Source organism: Geotrypetes seraphini, chromosome 1, assembly GCF_902459505.1.
Source record: "Geotrypetes seraphini chromosome 1, aGeoSer1.1, whole genome shotgun sequence".
NCBI lineage: Eukaryota > Metazoa > Chordata > Amphibia > Gymnophiona > Dermophiidae > Geotrypetes > Geotrypetes seraphini.
The window spans coordinates 435,739,168-435,763,287 of NC_047084.1; the positions used below are offsets into that span (position 1 = coordinate 435,739,168).

The 24,120-nt window shown below is 46.2% G+C and overlaps 1 protein-coding gene across 7 annotated transcripts in view; it reads right to left on the reverse strand.

Annotated features, from left to right (window-relative positions):
• Positions 1–24,120, reverse strand: part of DENND4C (DENN domain containing 4C) — a 318,792-nt gene that overhangs the window by 98,916 nt on the left and 195,756 nt on the right. For 6 of the 7 annotated variants that reach the window (XM_033919664.1, XM_033919681.1, XM_033919656.1 and 3 more), the window contains one exon: positions 20,104–20,250. The exons of the other annotated variant lie outside the window; for it this stretch is intronic. In XM_033919664.1, coding sequence (XP_033775555.1) covers positions 20,104–20,250 — 147 coding nt within the window. The remainder of the gene's footprint in view (positions 1–20,103; positions 20,251–24,120) is intronic. 7 annotated transcript variants of the gene reach the window in all.

The window sequence follows — 24,120 nt, forward strand, 5'->3', positions numbered from 1 at the left end:
ACGCCAGACGGATGGCTCTGGTCTCTAAGACATTGATCGACCAAGAAGCCTCCTTTGTGGTCCAGGTTTCCTGAACTGAGTGACCTAGACATTGAGCTCCCCAACCGAGAAGACTGGCATCCATGAGCAGCATCGTCCACTTGGCTGGTCCAGACTCACCCCTTGCATAAGATGGGAAGTCTGGAGCCACCAACGAAGACTGCACCGAGCCAAGCCCAGAAGCAGAACAGGATGATCGAGACTGTGCCTCTGAGGTGACCACCTCCAAAGAAGAGCATACTGAAGAAGACTCATGTAGGCCCAAGATCACCTCACCACATCGAGGGAAGCCGCCATCGAACCCCAAGACTTAGAGAAAATCCTGCACCCGAGGACACCGGGACGTCATAAGCAGGCGAATCTGAGATTGCAATCTGCTTACCTGGGCCTCTGAAAGGAAGACCTTCCCCAAGGAGGTGTCGAACAGCACTCCTAGATACTCCAGGCGTTGAAATGGAGACAACCGGCTCTTGGAAAGGTTGACTATCCATCCCAGTGACTGCAGAAACTCCACCACCTGAGCCGTGACCCAGGTACTCTCCCATGATGACTTCGCTCGAATCAACCAGTTGTCCAAGTAGGGATGAACTAGAATTACCTCTTTGCGCAATGCCGCCACAACAACCACCATCATCTTGGTGAACATTCGCCGAGCTGTGGCCAGAGAAGTGCACAGTATTGATAATGTTGCCCCAAGATCGCAAAGCGCAGGAAGCAATGATGGGAGGTCTGAATAGGAATGTGCAAGTAGGCTTCGGTCAGATCTAGAGAGGTCAGAAATTCCCCCGGCTAAACCGCCAGAATCACAGACCGCAGAGTTTCCATGTGGAAGGAAGGCACATGAAGAGCCCTGTTGACCCCCTTCAAATCTAGGATGGGCCGAAAGGTCCCTTCTTTCTTTGGCACCACAAAGTAAATTGAGTACCAACCTGTGCCCCACTCCTGCAGGGGAACTGGAACCACCGTGTGGAGGTCCAACAATTATTGAAGGGTCTGGCAAAAAGCCTACTGCTTCCACTTCACCTGCGAGAAAACGATCTGGCAAGAAACGGGCAAACTTCAGAGCATAGGCGTTACGAATCATCTCCAGAACCCAGTGATCGGACGTGATCTCTGCCACTTTGGAGAAAAATCTTGCAGCCTGGCGACAACTGGAACCAAGACGGGCACCGGCAAGGTGTCATTGGGCAGGACGAGCGGCAGGGGACCCGGCGGGAGCACTGCCTGTACCCCAGCAGGCCCCACAAAAGGACTGCATGCGTTGAAAGAACCTATCTCTAGAGAGCCCAGCAGACTGAAAGGAGGCAACCCCTTGACCAGGGCAAAAGCGGCGGAAATCATGCCCACGAGCAGCCACACCTCATGCCAGCAGCCTAGGCCTATCCTCAGGCAAACAGGGCACTTTAGAATCAGTTAGAGTCTGAACCAACTTGTCCAAGTCCACACCAAATAAAAACGACCCCTTGCTGGCAGAATCCGGCCTCCCAAGAGGATCCTGGAAATCTCTCCAAAGGTCCTGGTCCTCATCAATACCATCGTGCTCCTCTGGGCAAAAATCCTCATCCCAAGAGACCCTCGGGTGCTTGGATGAGAGAGGAGTAGAGGGGGGCAAAACACCTGCTATATGAGGCCGCACCGGGGAAGATGTCGAGGGCAAACCCCTCCCCCCCACGAGACCCCCCAGAGTGGACATGGAACCTCCAGCTGCCAGCACATACACTTTACATAGTGCCAACATCAATTCAGAGGGAAAAAACCCCGGCGACCCTAAGGGACTCCCTGCCCCAGTAGGGGACCCTGCCATACCTTGGCCCTGTATTTCCAGAACAGGGAGAAGGTCACCTGAGGTAACAGAAATGAAGGAGGAGGTTCCCGCCTAAATTGTACCAGAAACCGACAAAATTGGAGCTCCTATATCCTGTCGTATCTGAAAAGCCTGAGACTTTCCTGACGCAGAGGCCAAGGAACTAACTGATGCAAAAAGGGAATCCCCAGCAGCTCCTGCAATAAGGGAATCCATTTCACCCTGACTGTTGACGGCTGGAGAAACCTCTGCGTGGGCGTTAAGGGGAAGCCCGGGCTTCCCCGTGATCCAAAGCCAACTTGCAAGGTACATGCGGCGAGGTGCCCTGGCTGCCGGCAACTGCTGCCAACAAGTCTTCCTCACCACTCCAGCCTGCAAAACGCTTGCATAGGCCGGCCATGAGTACCTCGCGTATGGAGCAGAATGAACATTTTTTCCCTTTAAAACTGCTCATAGTGCTGAAAAATGCCCTAGCTGTAATAAAAGTGCCGGTTAGATGAGAAAAACCAATACAAACAGCAGTTTTAAAGGGAATTGAGCCCTTTAGATCAGCACACCTCAGGATTTTTTTTCCCACTTATTCACTTATTCCAGCTCTCAAAGCTGGAAGCATGACCAACCAGGGGGCCAGGGGGCCAGGATGCCGGCTTTGGCACCTCTACAAAAATGTGGGGATGTGGAGGAAAGTGGGGGAAGGGACCCAGCACAAGACTCGCCGAGTTTAACACCCCCGAAGTCGGACGGATCCCCAAACAGGACCCGTCCAAGCTCTATCCGGCACAAAAGGGGAACCCAGGAATCCAAAACTAAATTCCAACAGTACTAAGAGGGAAGCCAAATTAGTTTTACCACCTGCTAATGGAGACTGAGGAAGACTGGATTGCAAGAGGGGAAGTTATCCTGATATACAAGTTTGTTCTCAGTCTCCACCTGCTGGAGACTATACTAGTCTACCAGGCGCAACAGAATACGTTCTTTTTTTTTTTTTGTAATAATTTTTGTTGAGAAAGCAGTCAAAAAGAACAAACAACAAGGCCCAATCTGAGGACCAAAGTACTAGTACAAAGGAAGAGTAAATCGCAGGTAAATACAAAACCGTACAACAGGGGAGGTGCAATCGAAACAATCACTTGGAATGAATACAAAATCAGCAAGATAAAATAAAAGGGGGAACCCGTCCAATTTGGGCTCAGAGACGTGCAGCAGAAAACTCTCCTATAGATACCATAGACTGCAAAATCATTTTTCAAAAATAGAAATCCTCCACGCAACCATCCCTCACTCATCCAGCAGACAAAATCATCCCTCTCAATCAATCCACACAATCCACACCAAACATACACCAAGCACCCCTCAAACAAACAACAAGCACCCAAGCTCGAGAGTCACCGACCAGTCCTGTAGGGCGAAATCCCATGAAGGCGGGCCCCCAAGTCCAACAGGGACCAGATTAAGGCAAGGGAGCAGAGACTGCAGAGTCAGCTGCAACCTGAAACGCCCTCCATAAGGAAACATACAGTTTTTTGTCATTACTAGTAGGAGCTGCATAGGTCTGGAGTTCGAATGCAGCTAGTTCCCGCATTTTGTTGAGCCACTGACTAAAGGAAGCCTGCACCTCCACCACCCAATGTAGAAGCAAGATCTTTTTCACCACCAGGAGTGCCGTATATAAGAACTTCTGGGAAGGTGGGGGAAAACCCGCAGCAGACACCTCCCCCAGGTCTCCCAGGAGCAAGAGGCCATAAGACCTGGGTACCGTCCTGCCAAGAAGGCCATCAAGAAAAGGGAGAACCTGGAGCCACAGAGCTGAATGGGGACACTCCAAAAACATATGTACTAGTGTGCCCGATGCCCTCCGACAATGAGAGCAGGTAGCATCGGCCCACAAGCCCATAGCCTGTCCTCTAGCCCTAGAAATATAAGCCCGATGCAATATCCTAAATTGCATCTCCCGGAGTTCCATAGAGCTCGTGAATTGGGTAAGGTTAGTAAAGAGTGCCAAAAATTTGGACTCATTATAGTCAAGGGCCAGATCACGAGCCCACTAGGCAGATAAGAGGTGGGAAGAGCAGTTTTTAAGAGCTTATACCAAGTAGCTAAGCTAGGGTGTTAAGGTGAGAAGGAAAGAGGGCCAAACAGGCGTCCAATTTGCCAAGAGGCCACTGCTTGCCCCATTTACGTGTTAAGGAGAAATAGTAATGTCTGGCTTGCAAGTAAGCCCAAAAATGTGAAGCCGGAAGGTCCCACCGGGACTGCAGTTGTTGAAAAGTAAGGAATGTCCCCGCACCCTCAGCAGAGAGATGTCGCACGCTGACACAGCCCCGGGACTCCCACAGGTGAAACCCCGATGGACCCATTCCCGGAAGAAAATCAATATTACCTACCAGGGGCAAGAACGGGGAGGCTTGCGGAGCCCGCCGCTGCAGCCTCCGCCACCACCACCAGGCCTGACAAAAAAGTTTCAGAAGTTGAAATCGGACGTCCACCCCAGGGGAGGACCGAGGATGCAAATGCAATAAAGAGACAAAGGAGTGAGGAGCACACCAAGCCGTTATCCACCACGGGGGAGAATACCTAAACTGTCCCGAGATGCCCTCATGGACAAAACGCATCAAGGAAGCCACATTATATAGGCGAATATCCGGCAGATTCAGTCCGCCTTGCCTGGTATCCAAGGATAGGGTAGCAAAGCTGATTCGAGCCCTTTTGTTACGCCACAGAAAAGAAAGAAGGAGAGACCGAAAGGCCTGGACATCTTTATTCAGGATCCAGAACGGGATCGTTTGAAGCGGATATAAAAGTTTTGGCAAAAGAACCATCTTAAACAATGCCGCTCTACCCCACAAAGAAAGAGGCAAATCTTTCCACTTCTCACAAAGGTGACGTATAGCCTCAATGTGATGAAGAACATTATACTTATAGAGGAGATGATATTGGGTGCTCAAATAGACTCCGAGATAGCGCATGGGTTTCCGGACGGGAGGAATGGGAAGATCGTCATGCCACAGCTCATGTCTATGGGAAGCCAGGGGCAAGAGTTCTGACTTAGCACAATTAACTCGGAGGCCCGATATGGTCCCAAAATCTCGGACAAGTGCGAGAGCCACCGGGAGGTGTAAAGGTGCGTTTTCCAAATATAACAAAATATCGTCCGCAAATAGATTAATGCGACTCTCTTTGGCTCCCACTTTAATACCAAGAAGGAGTGAATTGGAACGAATCTTAACCGCCAATGGCTCAATAGCTAGAAGGAAAAGAAGCGGGGATAAAGGGCACCCCTGCCTAGTACCGCGTTCAAGCGGAAATGGCGATGTGAGCTGTCCATTAACCAGAAGCCGAGCCTGGGGCAAAAAATAAAGGCTGCGCACCCAGTCCAGAAATGCGCCCTCCAACCCGTAGTGACCCATAACCCAAAAAAGGTAGGACCAAGAGATGCTATCGAACGCCTTCTCCATATTAAGGCCCACTATAGCCGCCCTATTGTCTCCCTCCCCGACGAGAATAGATGGCCATCAAAGCTCTCGTAAGATTCATGGAGGCATATCTGCCAGGTACGAATCCTGCCTGATCTTCATGGATAAGAAGGTGAAGAAAAGAGTTCAGACGTCGAGCAAGCAAGGCGGCTAGCAGTTTGGCGTCTTGGTTGAGAAGTGATATAGGTCTGTAAGAACTCACCTGAGACAAATCCTTGCCCGGCTTGGGTAGCAAAATAACGTGCGCCATATTATAGCGGTCCACACCCTTCTGGGAATGCAGAGAATTAAAAGCAGCTGCCAAAGAGTCCGCTGGTGACGCCTCCGTAACTGTTGCAGTTCGCCCGATAACTGCAACAGATCCGCTTCCAATTTCTTTTTCTTTCCAGCGACATATGCTATAACGAAGCCACGCAGTACCGCTTTGGAAGCCTCCCAGAAGAGACCCGGGTCAAGATCAGAGGCATAGTTGGTACTATAATAATCTAGCCACTTTTCCCGCAGAAATCTACGAAAAGCAAGATCTTTAAACAGGTATCCCGGGAAACGCCAAGTCCGATCCGAGGAATCAGCAGTGATTTGGAAAGAGAGGACCACAGGAGAGTGGTCAGAGAGCGGGACCTCCACAATGTCAGCAGCATGAACGAAGGCCAACAGCGAGGGAGAGAGCAAGAAATAGTTAAGACGGGTATAAAGATTATGAGGATTAGAATAAAACGTATAAGTACGTTCCGTAAGGTGAAATAAGCGCCAGATATCCAGGAGCCCAAGCTGTGTGGTCAGAAAATTAACTCCCTTGCCCATATGGTCTCGAGGGATACGCTTGGCGGGAGCACAGTCCTGAGCAGGGTCCGCTGTGATGTTAAAATCCCCCCCAAAATAACTTGTATCCCGGGTACTGTGTCAGCCGCGACAACATCCCTGAAAAGAAACAGTGATTATAGATATTAGGGGCATATACATTACAGAGTAGGTACTTCCGGCCCCAAAGCTCGCCCAACACTAGAACATATCGACCCTCTTTATCTTGTATAACCCTATGCAATTGAAACGGGAGTTGTTTTTGAACCAAAATAGCTACCCCCCGTTGACGGGCGCTATATGAGGAATAGTACACCTCCCCCACCCAGTCCCTCCTGAGTTTCTCATGTTCTACCGGCGTGAGGTGAGTCTCTTGCAGGAAAGCAATGTCTATACGTTCCCTACGAAACCAAGAAAGTATTTTCTTCCTTTTGATCGGGGAGTGGATCCCATCCACATTGAGGGTGGAAAGTTTTAAATTAACTATTATCTATCCCGCTTGGAGCTGCAGGAGTAAAACGGGCAAGAGAAAAATACAGGGAAGAAGGCCCCCCAGCTAGGCCCACCTCCCACCGACCCCCATGGGATTCAACCCTCTGTGAAAGGGAAGAAGCTCGCACTCTCGAGACTCCAATCACACATCCCCATGCATACCCCACCCGACACACTCCCCCCCATCCCCTCCCCTCCCTACCCCCTCCCCAGGAACAATCCAACCACCCAACAGACAACCCATCCTGAAAACCATAAACGCAACCAATATCCCGAACCCCCCCTCCCTCCATTAAACAAAGGTCCGCAGGATATTCAAGTAGTCAGCATAAATGCAACAGGACCAAGACCAACAGTCTAGCTCCCGCCGGAGTGGGCAGAGGAAAAAATGCCCATCAAGGTCTCCGCATCAGGTGACAGTCCAAAAGATGCTGCCCCCAGCAGGCTAGACACAGACCCGTGCCCCGCAGGTCAATCTTCAACCGAGACAAGGTCCAAGGATGCAGCCACGGGCAGGGAATCACTCAGGGAGAGGAGGCAAGATCCCCCCAGGGCCGCCCTCCCCCCGGCGTGGGTCTCGAAGGTGGAAGCAGAAACAAGCAGGTCCCCCTGCCCAGGAAACAAAGAGAACTCCATCCCCTATCCAGGGTCGCAGGGCAGAAACACAAACAAGGACTCCGCCGTCTTCAGCCCCTCAAGTGGCCGGCAGCCCCTCCAGATATGAGCGAAGTGCCGCCGGGGTATCCATGGTGACCACACTGTTGTTATGAGAGATGCAGACTTTAGCTGGATACTGGAGGGAGAATTTAACTCCCCTGGCATGGAGCTGGGTGCAATATGGTGCCAGAGCCCGCCGGCGTTCAGACAGCTTGATGGAGAAATCCTGGAAAAGCAGGAGCTTAGTGCCATGGTAGTCCAGGGAGCGGGTGCGCCGGTAAGCCTCCAGTATGCGGGCTTTAATGGTATAATTTAGAAAACGGGCTATGACCGGGCGCGGCCGCGCTCCCTCAGCTCGCGGGGCCCCGATGCGGTGAACCCTCTCCACTTGTACTGGGCCCAAGGAAGATGGAAGTCCCAGGGTTTGGGGAAGCCACATGGCCACCAATTCGCCCAGTTCAGAATCTCGGACAGCCTCCGGCACCCCAATGAGCCGCAGGTTATTGCGACGGCTGCGGTTCTCCGCCTCCTCCGCCCGTTCTTCCAGCAGCTTAACTTGTCCCTCCAGGGCACTAATACGAACCTCTGCCGCCACCGCCTTCTCCTCGTGTGCCGAAATGCGCTCCTCCGCCTGCTGTAGCCACGCAGTATGGCCCGCTATGCTGTCTTTTACCTCCTCCATCACGGTGTGCAGTTTGGAGAGTTTCTCATCCAGGAGCTTGGAGAGATGGCAGACGGAGACCTGCATGTCCGCATCATGCGGGGGCGGCCCTGGAGAGATCGGGCTAGCGGCGGCCATGTTGGGAGGCTTAGCAGATTTTTCTTTGCCGGGCCTCGTGGTCTTGATCGGCATCCCTGCCGAACGGAACGAGCTGCACTGTTCCGGAGCTCCCGACGCAATGCCACAGCGTTCCCTAGCAACGAGAAGCGAAATCGCCGGGGAGAAAACGCTGACTACTAGCACGGTATTTAGCAGTTATACTGAGGGAGAGCGGAGCCCGAGCCGGAGACGTCCAGTCAGCTCGCTACCATCACGTGACCCCAGAATACGTTCTTATAGAGCAACTGTAACATTACATTACAAATCTTATATTCTGTTGTGGATACACAGGAGTCCAAACTTGAGCTGTTGATTCCCATTTTCCACAAAATGCAGAAGGATATCCCTTTAAGAATTTAAACTATAAAAACAAATTTACATAATCAAATAGTGGCAAAATTCAAGTGTGTTGTACCCCTCCCAGTCACACTCTCTCTGTCTCTCAATGACCTAGAACTGGGAATAACTAGTGCAATAATTAATTTTGTTGATGACCACAAAGTTGTTAAATCACAAGAGGATTGTGAAAAACTGAAGGACCTTGTGAGACTGACAACTATCAGTCTGGTTTTAGAAAATCAGTGTTGTATAGTAATTACATAAATGTAACTAAGTAAAAGTTTTGATACTTTTACAAGTAAAGAAATACAGGATAACATTTGTTACTTTTACTGAAGGAATGATTTGGCCAATTTTTACTACTTTAACATAGCTACATTTGACACTTGCAGTTAAAAGTGAAACATAAAAGTGTAAGGGAGATATAAATGACAATTCCTCAATAAACCAAATGAAACAGCAACATTGAGAACAGGATTTTGCTATTGCAAACCTCATCATGCAAACGGTGGATCATTTCATCTTAAATTTTGCTGTTCAGTGAATATAGGCTAAAAGAACAGTGGCCTGAACTGGTTAGATGAGTTGGGTCACTTTAAAGCAGAGATAAAGTTGAAGCTGGTAGCAATTCTTGATTAACACACATTGTAGTTGTGTATTTTTACTTTTTACTCAAAACGTATTATTTAAGGCACTTAGGCCAAGATTCTAGAAACGGCGTCCAAAAGTTAAGATGATGGTAGGCATCCTACTGCCATGTAACTAACCAATCGGGATGAACATTTTTAAAAAATTTGATGTGGCAAATGGCGCCTACATTGAAAACAGACTTACCGGCCTGTAATTCCCTACTTCTTCCTTACTTCCACTTTTATGGAGAGGGGCCACATCTGCCCTTCTCCAGTCCTCTGGTACCACTCCCAACTCTAGAGGCGTGTTGAAAAGGTCAGTCAGCAGAGATACCAGAACTTCCCCAAGTTTCTTCAGCACCATCCAGCCCCATAGCTTTGTCTACCTTTATTTTAGCTAGCCTCTCAAAATCGATCAGGGTCTGCAGTCCCACTCCCGGCGCTTCAACCGTGAACATAGAACAGAAATATTTGTTAAGCAATTCAGCCTTTTCTTTATCAGCTTCTACATATTCCTCCCCTTCACCTTTGAATCTCACAATGCCACTTTTGCACTTCTTCCTATTACTAATCTATCTAAAAAAGTCTTGTCTCCCCGTTTTACCGTGTCAGCTATTTTTTTCTTCCATTTGCATCTTTGCTTTCCTGACTACACGACCAGCCTCTCTTAACTTTTCCAGATAGTTTTGCCTGTCTTCCTCTTTATGCGATCTTTTGTAGTTTATGAAAGCTAGCCTCTTATTCCTTACCTTCTCAGCTACTACTTTTGAAAACCAAAGCAGCCTTCTTTTCCTCTTACTTTTACTTACTTGCCTCATAAAAAGGTTTGTTGCCCTTACAATCGCTCCTTTCAGTTTTGCCCACCGCATTTCCACGTCTTCTAGACGTTCCCACCCAGACAACAATTCCTTGCCATAAACCCCCATCGAACAAAGTTAGTTTTTTAAAAGTCTAGAACCTTTGCTTTTGAATGAGCCCTCTCTATACCCATTTTAATATTAAACCATACCATGCAGTGATAACTGGATGACAGATGATCACCCGCTGTAACATCAGAAACATTTTCCCCGTTTGTAAGCACTAAGTCCAGTATGACCCACATCCCGCTGGGTTCCATTACCAACTGCTGAAACAGTTCTCCTTGTAGAGAATCCAGGATCTCCCTACTTCTAGAAGACCCCGCAATAGGGATACCCCAATCAACATCCGGTATGTTAAAATCACCTATTAGGAAAACTTCCCCTTTTTCAGATATTCTGAATGTCTACTATTAAATCTCTATCTACTTCTTCCGTCTCTGAAGGAGGCCTGTATATCACACCAATGTAAATATATTCACCATTCTCTCTTTCCAAATTGATCCAGTGCCTCTTCCTTGCCCTGTAGATCCTGCAATTGTGTGGCTTTAATATGATCTTTAACATATAACGCTACTCCCCTTCCTTTCCTTCCTACCCTGTCTTTCCTGAACAGATTATAGCCCGGTATAACTACATCCCAGTCATATTTCTCCGTGAACCACATCTCCGTGATTGCCACTATATCTAACTCCTCTTCTTTTATCACAGCTTCTAGATCCAGAATCTTGTTTCCCATACTTCGAGCATTAGTAAATACTGCTTTATAGACATTTCCCTCTTTTCCCATCTGTGTAGAGAGGTATTCCGTGATTTACGTACCTGAGGGCTTATACTCACCCAGGAGCTTTGATCACCATGCCCCATCACTTCTAGTTTAAAGCCCTCTTCAGTAGATTAACCAGCTTGCTGGAAAAGACACTTCTTCCCTTCTTTGATAGATGCACACCATCCCTGCTCAGCAACCCTTGGAAAATCATCCCATGGTAGAGGAAGCCAAAACGCTCTCGATGACATCATCCATGTAGCCATGCAGTCATCTCCAGGATGCAAGCTTCTCTGCCCTGGCCTTTACCCTCGACAGGGAGGATGGATGAGAACACCACCTGTGCACCTGACTACTTCACCTTCTCTCCCAGAGCCACAAAGTCACTTTTGACACGTTCGCAGGGATACCTAGCAGTATCGTTAATGCCAATGTGGATGAGCAGCATGGGATAGTAGTCATCAGGCTTGATGAGTCTCACAAGCTCTCCATAACATCTTGGATTTTGGCACCAGGTAGAAGTATACCTCTCGTGACATCATGTATGGTCTGCAGATGGATGCTTCTGTACTCCTCAGAAGGGAATCGCCAACCACCACTACCTTACACCTCCTAGTGATCACAGATCAGTAATTTTTGGGATCTCAAGCTTTGGTCCTTCCTCTCCTCCACTTCTAGGACAGCATACCAGTTCTTCAGTTCAAGGGCGGGGGGAGTCACAGTATCAATCTTGCAGTGTTCCGTAAACTGAGTTCAGCTGCCTTCCCTCAACACAGCCTCTTCTTCCCCACTGCTGGAAATCTTTGATGCATCATGAACCATTTCATCGATGTACCTCTCATTCTCACAGATGCTTCTCAGTCTTGCCACCTCCTCTCTCAGTTCTTTTACTTCCTTCATGAGGGATTCAAGCTGAAGACAGCTTGTACATGGAACTACTCCATCTGCCTGGGTAACATTTTCTGTCTGCACAGAGACAGAAGTTGCAACCTGAACAGCAGCTTTGGTAATATGATTTTTCCCAGCCATACTGTGGTGCAGAAAGAAAAGAAAAAGAAGGCAGAAAGCAGTTCACAGGTCTCTCAAGGAGCACTTTTAGGTTAGGGTGAGAGGATACACGCCCCCGTGCTTGGCCTGACTTAACAGTTTTTCTAGGCCTCTCTCCCACTTGCTACTCCCCAAAGTCTCAAAAAGGTTCTAAAACGATCCAAAGAAGCCTTTTTATCAACAGCTCTCTCCTCAAGCAAATATATGCAAATTATATATGAAGTTCACAGGTTGCTGTGAAAACAATCTTTAATGCAGATCCTCTAGAACCTCTCTCTTATAACCAGGCTTAGTGAGGGTTAGACACTAGGCCAGCATTCCTCCCCTCAAGTGTTACCTGTGGAATCTGATCTCTTAAGAAAGTCCTCAGAGTTCAGTACTTTTTACTTCTTAATTATCAAAATATGTATTTACCTTTACTTTTAGTTAAGTACTTTGACCTGGTACTTTAAACCAGTGTTTTTCAACCTTTTTTGGGCAAAGGCACACTTGTTTCATGAAAAAAATCACGAGGCACACCACCATTAGAAAATGTTAAAAAATTTAACTCTGTGCCTATATTGACTATATATATAAAGTAATTCTCTTGAATAGGAATCAAATAAACACAAAGAAAGTATTTTATAATGCTGCCACCGCCAACAACACCGTTGGCGGCGGTGGCACTCAAGTGGCTAAAGAGCCGCAGTTTGCTGGCCTAGGGACAACACTGGAGGGTGGCCAGCTGTGCACCCCCTTGGGACGTAAACCCGGGGTGGGGCAGACCGCCCCCCCCCCACCCTGGTATGCCACTATCTATACCTCACTCCCTCCCTATGACCAAAAATTCTCCTTTCTTCTATTCCCCGTGTACACAACCATCTCTTTCCCTCCCTTCCTCTCTCCAAAGTCCATGCCTTCTGTGTCCAAACACTCATTCCCTCCCTTCCTCTCTCCCAAGTCCATTTCTTCTGTGTCCAAAAACGCATTCCCTCCCCCACCTCAGCATCTCTTTCCCTCCCTTCCTCTCTCCCTAGTCCATTTCTTCTGTGTCCAAAAACGCATTCCCTCCCCCACCTCAGCATCTCTTTCCCTCCCTTCCTCTCTCCCAAGTTCATGCCTTGTGTCCAAAACGCACTCCCTCCCCCCTTTTGTGTTCCGTGTTTGCCTCCCAGCCCATCTTTGCAACTTTCTCAGCAAAACGAAGCTCAAGCCGCAAGGCTTGTCTTCTGCTTCCTTCCTGCCCTGCCGCGCACAAATAGCCGAACGGAAGTATTCTCCGACGTCAGCGCTGACGTCGGAGGGCAGGCTTTGCTTAAGCCCTCCCTCCGACGTCAGCGCTGACATTGGGGAACGCTTGCGATCGGCTATATGTTAGCTGCAGGGCAGGCAGGAACAGAAGACGAGCCTCGCGGCTCGAGATGTATTGAACTCCGCGGGTCCCCCGTCCAGCTCTCTCCTGTCCACGTGGGGCGGACCGCCCCTCTCCCTAGACTGGTGGTACTGCCCTGATGGCGGCCCTGACCGTACGGCACACCAGGCAACATCTCGCGGCACACTAGTGTGCCGCGGAACAGCGGTTGAAAAACACTGCTTTAAACAATACTGTAGAAAATATTATAATACAGAAACCTGTCTTTTGTCCCTTGTCACTGAGCTCCGACCCCTAGTTGACAAGGGTATTCCATCTGCTCTTATGTAACTGAATTTATTGGTTGCGTTTGACATGATTATGACCTTCTTTTCAGTGTGAACCAATTTGGCATCTCTAGCAGAGTGCTAATTTGGTTCTCTTCATTTTTGAGAAAAAGAACTTACAGATTATTATGAATAATGAAAGCTCTCCTAACTTGGGACTTCTGTGTGGTATCCCACAAGGTTCTTCCTCATCACCTATTTTATTTACCATAAACTTAAGTCCACCAGGAAAGCTTCTTAAAACTCAAAATCTGTCTTATATCTGTGCTGACGATGTACAAATAATCTTTCCAGTCATTTCTACTATTTCTTATTTATTTGAACATATTCAATTGTGTTTTTCTAAAATCTCTAATATCACCTTAAGTTAAATTTTAATTTATTTTCCTTCTATTAATCCAATACTGGAAGGTAAACCTATTCAGTTACAATAAAAGCCTGGATGTATGGTTAGATTCAGATCTAAATGGTGATGCTCATATAAAAAAAATTAACTACTGCTATTTTCTTTAAGCTTAAATATCTGTGTCAAATTCTATTACTACTATTAATTATTCCTAGAATGCTACCAGACATACCCAGCACAGTACAGAGTCAAGAAGGAGACAGTCCCTGCTTGAATGAGCTTTCAATCTAAACAGTCAAGATAAACAGGATGCCAGGGTAGAGGTTACAGTTAGAGGGGATGGTTGAAGCTGATGGCTAGGTTGGTAAGAAGAGGGGAGTAGGGTTATAAGCTGAAGGCTATGAGGGGGTGCTGAAAAGTTCTCAGTGCAACCAAGAAGGGAATGAAACAAGGAGCCATGAAACTTGCAAGTTATTCCACATATTCACCCCTAATTTCTACACACTTGGCATATCTCGTTTGACGTTTCTGTAACCCTTCCAAAAAATACTCTAATGTCTGGTCACTGAAATACTGCTCCGCTACTGCAATCACTTCTGAATCACTTGAAAACTGTTGCTCTTTCAAACTCTTTTTAAGGTTTGGAAACAAAAAAATAGTCAGATGGAGCAAGATTTGATGAGTAGGGTGGATGGTCTATGCACTGAAACACCAACTGTGTCAAAACATCCATCGTTTTGCCAGCCTTGTGAGCAGGTGTCTTGCAAAATGAAAACTCCTTTTCCGCAGCTTCCCTCCCCTTTTGTCTTTCAATGCCTCCTTTAATCGACACAGCAAGTTACAGTAGCATTATGCATTAACTGTTTGGCCCTTTGGAAGACAGTCAACACCACAATGTAAAGATGGATTGTGGCCAATCATGGCACATTTTAACTGATTAAAGTGTTGTCTTTGTCACCCAATGTTGAACCACTGGCTTCATCCATTCTGTGCCTTGATTGACCACATTCTACCTTTACATCACGGTGGTGACAGAACGACACTACTAGAATGGATTTTTAATATGAAAACTGAAGAACCTTTTGGTCTCAATGTTAAAGTTGAGTTGTGATATTTTTTCTAAAATGTTTCACTGTCATACTCCTGTGTGAACACTACCTGTATTTTACTGGCATTGATTAGCCCTTTTGATTCTCAGTTTTTCTCTTAGTAATCTCTTCATCGCAATTATCCCGTTTTCTTTTGAGATTTTAAGAGGGTGTACATAATTAAGAATAGCCTTACTGGGTCAGACCAGTGGTCCATCTAGCCCAGTGTCCCATCTTCACGGCCAATCCAAGTCACTAGTACCTGGCAAAAAAACCCAAATGGTAGCAGCATTCCATGCCACCGATTGAGGGCAAGCAGTGGCTTCCGCCATGTCTGTCTCAATAGCAGACTATGGACTTTTCCTCAAGGAACTTGTCCAAGCCTTTTTTAAAGCCAGCTACATTAATTGCTCTTACCACATCTTCTGGCAACACATTCCAGAGTTTAACTATTCTGTGAGTGAAAAAATATTTCCTCCTATTGGTTTTAAAAGTATTACTCTGTAACTTCACGAGTGTCCCCTAGTTTTTGTAAATCTTGATGCAGTAAAAAATCAATCTGCTTGTACCCATTCTACACCACTCAGGATTTTGTAGACTTCAATCATATCTCCCCTCAGCTGTCCATTCCTAACTTTACAGATAGGAGGCACCATCTATGTAAATGATATCTAAATGAATTAAAGTAATATGTAAAAACAACATGGGTAAAAACAATGGAATAAAATTTAAAATAATTCATAAACTGGGAAAAAAATCATCAAATAAGTCTGACAGAAGTCCAATTTCCTGAAGCAGCTCTGTAGCCCCGACTCATCGCTTCCAGACAGAAGATGCACAGAGATAGAACAATCCAGCGCCGGGCCAGGTGGACAGCGGATGCTCATGGGCAGCTTCCGAAGAAAACAGCACACTGCCTCCATCAGCGGACAACCGGGAGGAGGAGTCCACGGCATGGCCCTATTCCACAGATCCAGAGACACCACCAGCCCCTCCCCACTGAGAGAGCAGACGCCGCCTCATCCTAGGCAACAACCAGCAGCAATCAACCATGCTTCCACTGGTCCCGCCTCCAGCAACGATCTCCCGCAGCGATCTCCAGTCACCACACGCAGGTAGGAAGGGCCTCTGTTAAAAATTAACCGTTCCAGGCCTTTAGGTTAGTAGACAGTTATGTATACCCTAGAGCAGGGATGTTCAACCTTTTGGCTTCCCTGGGCCGCACTGGACAAAAAAAAATTTTCTGGGGACGCACAAACACTAACACCAGCTGATGAGCAAAAAAAAGGTTGTGCAGGTCCCAAATTTGCAATCGCTAATATAGAAGATGTATCTATCTAATAATAAACCTTCATTAAAGGGACACTGTGGAGAGGAACCCAAAAAAGCAGTAATACTTACCCTGACTGAGTGATCCTCCACGTGCACAGGCTTCTGCATCCCCACTCTGATGAGCAGGAATGTGCGCTCCTGGTGCATCAGAGTGGGGATACTGAATCAGCTGTCAGCAGCACATGTGGAGGATCATTCAGTCAGGGTAAATATCACTGCATATACTCGAATATAAGTCAATCCAAATATAAGTCGAGACCCCAATTTTTCCTCCCAAAAAGGAGGAAAAAATGGTTGGCTCGAATATAAGACGGGGGCTTAATATTCAAGTGCCATGCTCTGCCAAGAACTGCACCCAGTGTCCCCTCTCTCACCCCCTCCCCTGCTAGGCTCTGCACCCAGCCCTCTTCCCTCCCTGCCCCTACTAGGCCCTACCAGGCAGGTTTCCAGTGGGTGCTTGCTGCCCCCTCACTCCTTGCCAGGCTCTATACCCACCCTGCTTCACCTTCCTACCTCTGGTGGTTTAGTGGTAGGCCCCACACTGCTCTCTGAATGTCTGCCACCGATGAAAACTTGCGGCGGCCATTCAGAGAGCAGCGTGGGGCTGAACAGGAAGAGCTTAGCCCTGTTGGGTGCACTGCTGGCCGCCAAAAAGGAACAGGACAGAAAGGCTCAGCACAGGGTAGGGCGCGGAAAGATCGCTCCTGCCCCATACACCGCTGGACCACCAGGGATTAAAAATGGCAGGCAAGCGAACACTGGGGGGCTGGGGGGTGGTGTGGAATATTAAAAAAACTTAAACGGCCGGGATAGGAGACAGGAGGCATCCTTCCTTTCCCAGCCTACTGTATCATCTGGGAGGGGGTCAGGTTGATGACCCGAATATAGGATGAGACCAGTGTTCCCTCTAAGCTGCGCTGGCGTGCGCTGGCGCACAAAATATTGCATCGCAGCGCACATGTTTACGTCACAGCGCACGGCGTACGGAGATGGCAGGGCGGCGAGAGGCGAGTTGGCGCTGGCGCCCGATATTTGTAGCGCACAGCGAAAAAAATTTTGCCCACAACACCCGCCCGCTTAGAGGGAGCACTGGATGAGACCCCCATTTTTGGCCCCAAAATCTCATCCTATATTCGAGTATATATGGTACTGCTTTTTTGGGCCTTCCACTTTGAGCTTAGACTCCCTGCTGTAGCTAGTAGAGATCCCCAAGCCTCACCAACTGACAGCCACCTCCTCCCCCTCCAACTTCCCAAGTTCTGCAGCTGGCAGCAATACTGCAGAGCTACTGCCTTCCCTCCTCGGCTTTCATGCATGCATGAAAGCAGTGGCAGCTTGAGGATATTGCCATTGGCTGCAAAGCTTGGAGATTTTGAGTTGTCAGACTGGAGGAAGATGTCTTCAGTTGGCAGGGCTTGGGAATCCCCACTAGCTCAAGTATTTATAAACTGCACTCAGGCGGGGAGAAACTTTGGTGCCCATCCACTAATTTTGGGTTCCAGTCTCTTCCCTAAATCAGCTGTATAAGTCTACGCCACTGAATACAAAAATAATTGTGATGCACACATCCCAAAGCTAACATATTCCAGTTAATAAATTCAAAATAAAACAATTTTCTCTACTTTGTTGTCTGGATGTTTTGTTTTTCCATCATCTTGGTCACAGTTTTTCTTTCTGCTTTTTTTCGTCAACTAATTCTCTTTCCAGTGTCTGCTGTCCATTTTTTTCTCCTCTCGTTCCATTTCCTTCTTATGCCTGTCTCCAACAAACTGATTTTTCCCTTTCAGCTTTCTTAACTTTTTCTTTTCTTTTTTGCCTCTGTCCACCAAAACCTTGCCTTCTTTCTCACCCTTATTTTTAAATGTTCAGCTACCTCTCAATTCTCCATCATCTCTCAGTCCCTAGCTCTCCCATTTCCCATCTCACTCCTTTCCCATCCTCCTATTTCCTTCTATCTACTCCCCATTACCACATTTCTACCACTGTACTCACTGCTCTCACTCATCTTGTCATCTCCCTTTTGACCTCATCCACAAGGCTCATCCACAAGGCTCCCTCTCTCCACTTGTCAGGCTATAACTCCCTGTCCTTTTCTTTTCATCCTCTAGCATCTTATTATCCTAACTCTCTTCCCTCCTACCCTCCCATGGGTCCATCTCCTCCTCTATCCCCATGGTCCAACATTTTGCTCCCTCTCTTTTCTGTTTTTCTTCTTCCCTCCCCCCTTGATGCTGAACAATGAAATGAAGGGGAAAAAAAAAGAGATGCTGCATCTCTCTGCCTTCTATCCATAGGCCCAATATTTCTCTCTCCCTCCCATCTATCCCCAGATTCAACTTTTCTCCCTTTCTCTTCCCAACTGCCCCCATCCCATCTCTCTCCCTGCCTGCCTCCCTTCCCCAGGTCCACCATTTTTCCCTTTCTCTTCCCAACAGTTCTCCCTTCAAGTATCTCTTTCCCTTTTCCCACACACCACCCCAGGTCCAACTTCTCTCACTTCAGACCATTGCCCACCATCTCTCTCTCTGTTTCTGGCCCCATAAGCTCTCCCCCTACGCACAACCTGTCACTTCTTTTAATACCCTCCCCCTCTGTACTTAAAAAAAAACAGTCCAGGAGGCTTCCTCAGCCCAGCATATTCTCCCCCTTCTCTGCGTACCCATGTATCTCTACCTCACTCCTCTCCCATCAACATGTCCAATAATTCCCTCACTGCAGCAAGACAAAGGAGGGAGCTGGCAAGAAGGTAAACATCCAGGGGCAGCAGAGGAAAATGCTGTATCGCTCTTTAGCGAGGCCACACAAAATACCTCATGGGGCCCTAGAGGAAAGGAGGGACAGGGGAGATATGATTCAGATGTTTAAATACAATAATCTTTTTCAAAGAAAGGAAAATGGTGAAACCAGAGGGCATAATTTGAGGTCTGGGGGTAGTAGACTCAAAAGTAATGTTAGGAAATTCTCTACGGAGAAGGTGGTTGATGCCTGGAATGCATTCCTGAGGGAAGTGGTGGAGAGGAAAACAGTGACAGAATTCAAAAAAGCATGGGATGAACAAAGAGGATCTCTAATCAGAAAATAATGGTATATATGAAAGAACTACAGCCAGTACTAGGCAGACTTATACAGTCTGTGTCCCTTATATGGCCATTTGGTTGAGGATGGGCTGGGGAGGGCTTTGATGGCTGGGAGAGTTTAGATGGGCTGGATTGAGCTTTGTCGGAGACTTCAGTAGATGGAACCTAAGTAAAGTACCGGGCAGAGCTCTGGGTTTCTGGCCCAGAAATATCTAGGAAAAAGGATAATTTAAAGAGAGGGTATGGTTGGGCAGACTGGATGGATCAGTTGGGACTTTATGAGCTGTCATTTACTATGTTACTATGAGAAAACACATTTAAAATTTAGGAGTATGTAAATTTATATGCCAGTAAATTTGGAGATTCTTTTTTATTTCTTTGATGATATTGGCTTTAATTGATAGTTTGTTGTTCTCTCATGATGTAGGCTTGTGGGACTGCCTTTAGATGATAGATTTTGTTTAGATTATTTCTTGTAAACCCAGTTTATTTCTATGTGATGGGAATTTTTTGTGACAATTCAAATAAAAAAAAAATATTACTCATTTTAAAAAAGTTGATTACCTTATATTTTTATTCATTTACTCACACATCTATGCATGCAAGTGGACTAAACATGGAAACCATACTACTCTGTAATGAAAGCAGCATAAATACAGTCAGACTGACTGACTTAGGAATTCTCAATTTCTTTCTGGGGTGGGAGGAAGCATACACCACATTTTTTAGCATTAACAATGGCACAAACATCAAGAAATTTCATAGATAACAGAAACACTTGTGAGATACTGGCAGAAAAAGAAAGGGTTACTGGTGGTAGTAATGGTTAGTGGAAATCCTAAGAAAAGCCCAGCAATACCTGTGCTAGAGTGGTTATCAGTGGAATCAACCTGGATTAGGTCCCCGATGAAGAGAATGTGCTCCCCAGAGTTAGCATCATTAGAGCTATCCACGCTACCGTAGCTCAACACATCCACATCACTCCTGCATGCAGCGCCCCCAGGAGCTAGAAAAAGGAGAAAGAATACACAGGCTCTGCCAACCCATTCTGTATAGTACAACATTTGGGATCGCAAAGGACCTTTTGCTCTTCCTAGTCAGGGATGCAAACTAGATGAAAATCAGGCCCCAAATGGTGGTAATAGCAGCAGACAAGAAGGCCCATGCAGCTTATAGTGTGTGTGTGGGGGGGTGGGGGGGGACTAACTTCTATTTTGATTGAAGAACTTCAATAAAAGTACAATTAGTGAGACATGCTGGCCTGGGTTCTGTTTTGCGCAAAGAAAACCAAACATCAGAACCTAGTTGACATGAGCAAAAATGGAAGATTAGGTTCTTACCTTCAATAATCTTCTTTCTGGTAGTCCCTGGAGGATTCAGTACGCGAGGTGTCTAGTCTGAAGCCACAATCCAGTGCTTTCTTACCATGTGCTCCTCCTCCAACTACCAGAGCAATGGCAGCATCTAGGGAAGAAAATAAGAGCCTGCCCGCAATAAAGAGGTCCAAAAGCGGCATCAGAATGAGCTGCCACATCCACTCAGCAAAGTCTGGTAAGGGTATGAAGTGCAGACCAAGTAGCCACCTTGCAAATGTCAACTAGAGGAACTGCTCGAGTCTTTGCCCACAAGATTGCAACAATTCTGGTTGAGAGGGCCTTGAGAGGAACCTGCAGGTGCTTGCTGTGGACGATGTAAGTTGACGAAATGGTCATATGGATCAAAAGAAGCCTTAGATGCTGGCCTACCTTGACAAGGCTGGGCCTGCCGGACAAAAGATAGATCTGAAAAACAAAAAACCATTAGCTGTCTCCAAATATGCTGACCCCCTGCTTATCTAAGTTTCGAAGATCTGATCCTTCTGCGCCAACCCCGTGGAGCAGAGGCCAGACAAACAAACCTCTTGGCTGACATGAAAATCCCAAACCACTTCCAGCAGAAAGGAAGGAACTATATGGAGAACAACTCCTCAGTTTGTTATGCGCAGAAAGGGGCTTCCTACACAAAAGAGCCTGGCGCTCCGAAATACACTGTGCAGATATACTATAGTCACAGGAAAGACAGACTTGATCATCCAATCCAAAGCGAAGCATCCCTGAGCGGCTCAAAAAGGGCTTCCACAAGACCCTGCAGAATAAAATTAAGATTCCATGTAGGAAAAGCCTGACACAAAGGAGGATGCAAGTGAAGTGCTCCTCTGAAAAATCTGGTCACATCTGAATGAGCCCTGTGCTCAAAAACAGGAAAGACAAGCCACTGCAACTTAAAGAGAGGCCACTGCCAAACCCTTATCTAAACCTGCCTGAAGAAAGGTCAGAACCACCAGAATAGGAGCCCTCACCGGCTCCACCTGGTGTCTGGTACACCACTACTGAAGAGCCTTCCATGCTTTGGTATAAGAAGCCACCGTAGAGGGCTTCTTGGACTCCAAAAGCATTGAGATAACCACATCCAAATAGCCCTGCATGAGCAAGGCTGAGCGTTCAAGAGCCATGCTGAAAAACCAAAACACTGTGGGTTCTCCATGAGAACCTGACTCTGACTGAGTAGGTTGCAATGAAGAGGGAGTTTGAGCTTCTTGCCTTGTTGAAGATGGACTACATCCGCATACCATGGACGGTGAGGCCAGTCCGGAGCTATTAGGATCACCAATCCCAGTTGTGATGCTATCCTGCAGATGATTCCTCCCCCTCCCGGAGCAACAGCAGCAATGATACCCAAGGGTTGTTACACAGGACACACACAGACTGTGTTTAAACCTCTGACATGGTCAGAACGTAAGCTAGCTCCCAGGGGGATGGACCCCAAGCCCGAACAGGGTAGCACACAGCAGGTTGACTACACAGGTCCCCCAAAGGTTCTCTGTGAAGCAACAGTCTGTCTCCGCGGAACTGCACCCTTTCCTCCAGCAGAAAATAGCTGCAAGGGGTCACATGGCACCAAAGCCATCGAAAAAGAACTTGAAATCGCAAAACATAAGAAAAAGATGCAGAGCAGATCATGCATGAATCGCTTGCAGAAACTAAAACTGCATGAATCGCTTGCAGAAATTGAAACTGTAGGTGTCTTTCTCTCTCTCTCTCAGTTGTAGGAGCACAGGGAAAAGTGTTGGATTTCTGCAAGCACTGGATAGCGGCTATGGATTGGACACCTCACGTACTGAATCCGGAAGGAACGTACCAGAATATTCTATATTACCTTATTTTGTGAGCATTTCTTCAGATACATCACAGACATGCACACACGCACAAACACTCACAAAGAACTTGGAAAGAGTTCCATGAGCCATATACTCTGCATGCTTTCCCTACTTATTTGCCTGAAGTCTATAGCTACTCTGAGTAAAAGTCAGATACTAAATGTTTCGTGTAGCTTAAAAAGAACACTGCAATGGATATTAGATCATTAATAAACCTACTGAAAAACTAAAGAAGCCAGATTAGTACAGATCCATCCTACACAGTTAATGCTAAAAGAAAATAATGTCTCTTTCATATACAGTATGCAGAACACAGACAGACCCCCACACAGTAGAATAACTAACCACAAATTAAAAATAGATATATGTAGAAAAATATTAAACTGAACCCCCAAAATGCCACAGTGCAACACCAGAGAAAAAGACGACACAAGTCCCCCTGTACTGTGCAAGATATAAAGCTAGCAGATGTAAATTTCAAAAACTGACATATTCCAATCACTACGTTAAAAGTTAACAAATATAAATAAAACAAAATATAAATAAATATAACTAATATAATATAAACAAATATAAATAAAACAAAAAGTGGAAAATATGATGATGCTAATTCAATTAGCTTTCAGAGGCCAAAATCACCTTCCTCAGGTCAGGACAGTATACTGCAGTTAGGATATCTAGCTCCGACAGGAGAAAGGAAGGTTTGCTCTCCAACAGTTAGTCCAATAAAAATATATCAACTTATTTCCATTTTCTATATTTACACTGTAAATGTTAAACAACATAGCTACCACATTACTTTATCCTATGCTAAAAATAAAAGCCATTTGTCTGGCCATTTACTTTTTCTAATTGTGTAAGTCCCAGTCTCTGGTTTCTGCTTTCCTTGGCTTCTCCTTAACCCTTTCAGGACCATAAGGATCGTAGGCCAATTTTTGTGATTTTGACGACATTTTTATGGTAAAAAGGGCTTGCAGATGCCAAAAAATTGATTTTTTTTGTGAAATATCATTATTTTTTTTTAAAAAAAAAATCAAACTTCTGGCTTATGGACAGTGTGGCAAGTGAATCTTCTCGTCAATCTAGCAACGACGCTAATGAATGAATGTCGGAACCAGTTTGTTTACATAAAGGCAGTATCATATGGAATCCGTACATATCAAATTTAGAACTGTAGACTATCCCAATCAAAATTTATAGGATTTTAAAGTTATGGGACAAATATGTCCCTTGGTCCTGAAAGGGTTAACTCTCTGTCCATTTGTCATTTTTCTCTACTTCCTTCTCCTTTTCCTTTCAGCTTCTCCTTTATATCGCCTGATTAGGCGGTATAAAAGTTTTTTTAAATTAAAAAAAAGGAAGTTTCAAGTTAACTGTGTCTGACTAAAGTTTTGTATAACAAATCAAAAAAGTGGACGAACTGGAGTAAAAATAAACAAACTATTCCTATACACTCCAGTTATATATTTGCTGGGTACAATACTAACAATAATCCGATCCTTAAAGAACTGAAGCGTCTTTAACACTTCAGAGCCCTGATGACATGATTATTACATCATGAAGCATTGGCAATCGTTGGCAGAGTAAATCAGGGATTGTATCCCATAATTAATACAGTCTGCACCATGGAAAGTCTCAGGCTACTGCTGTTTAGATAGATTTATAAGTACGTATATGTAG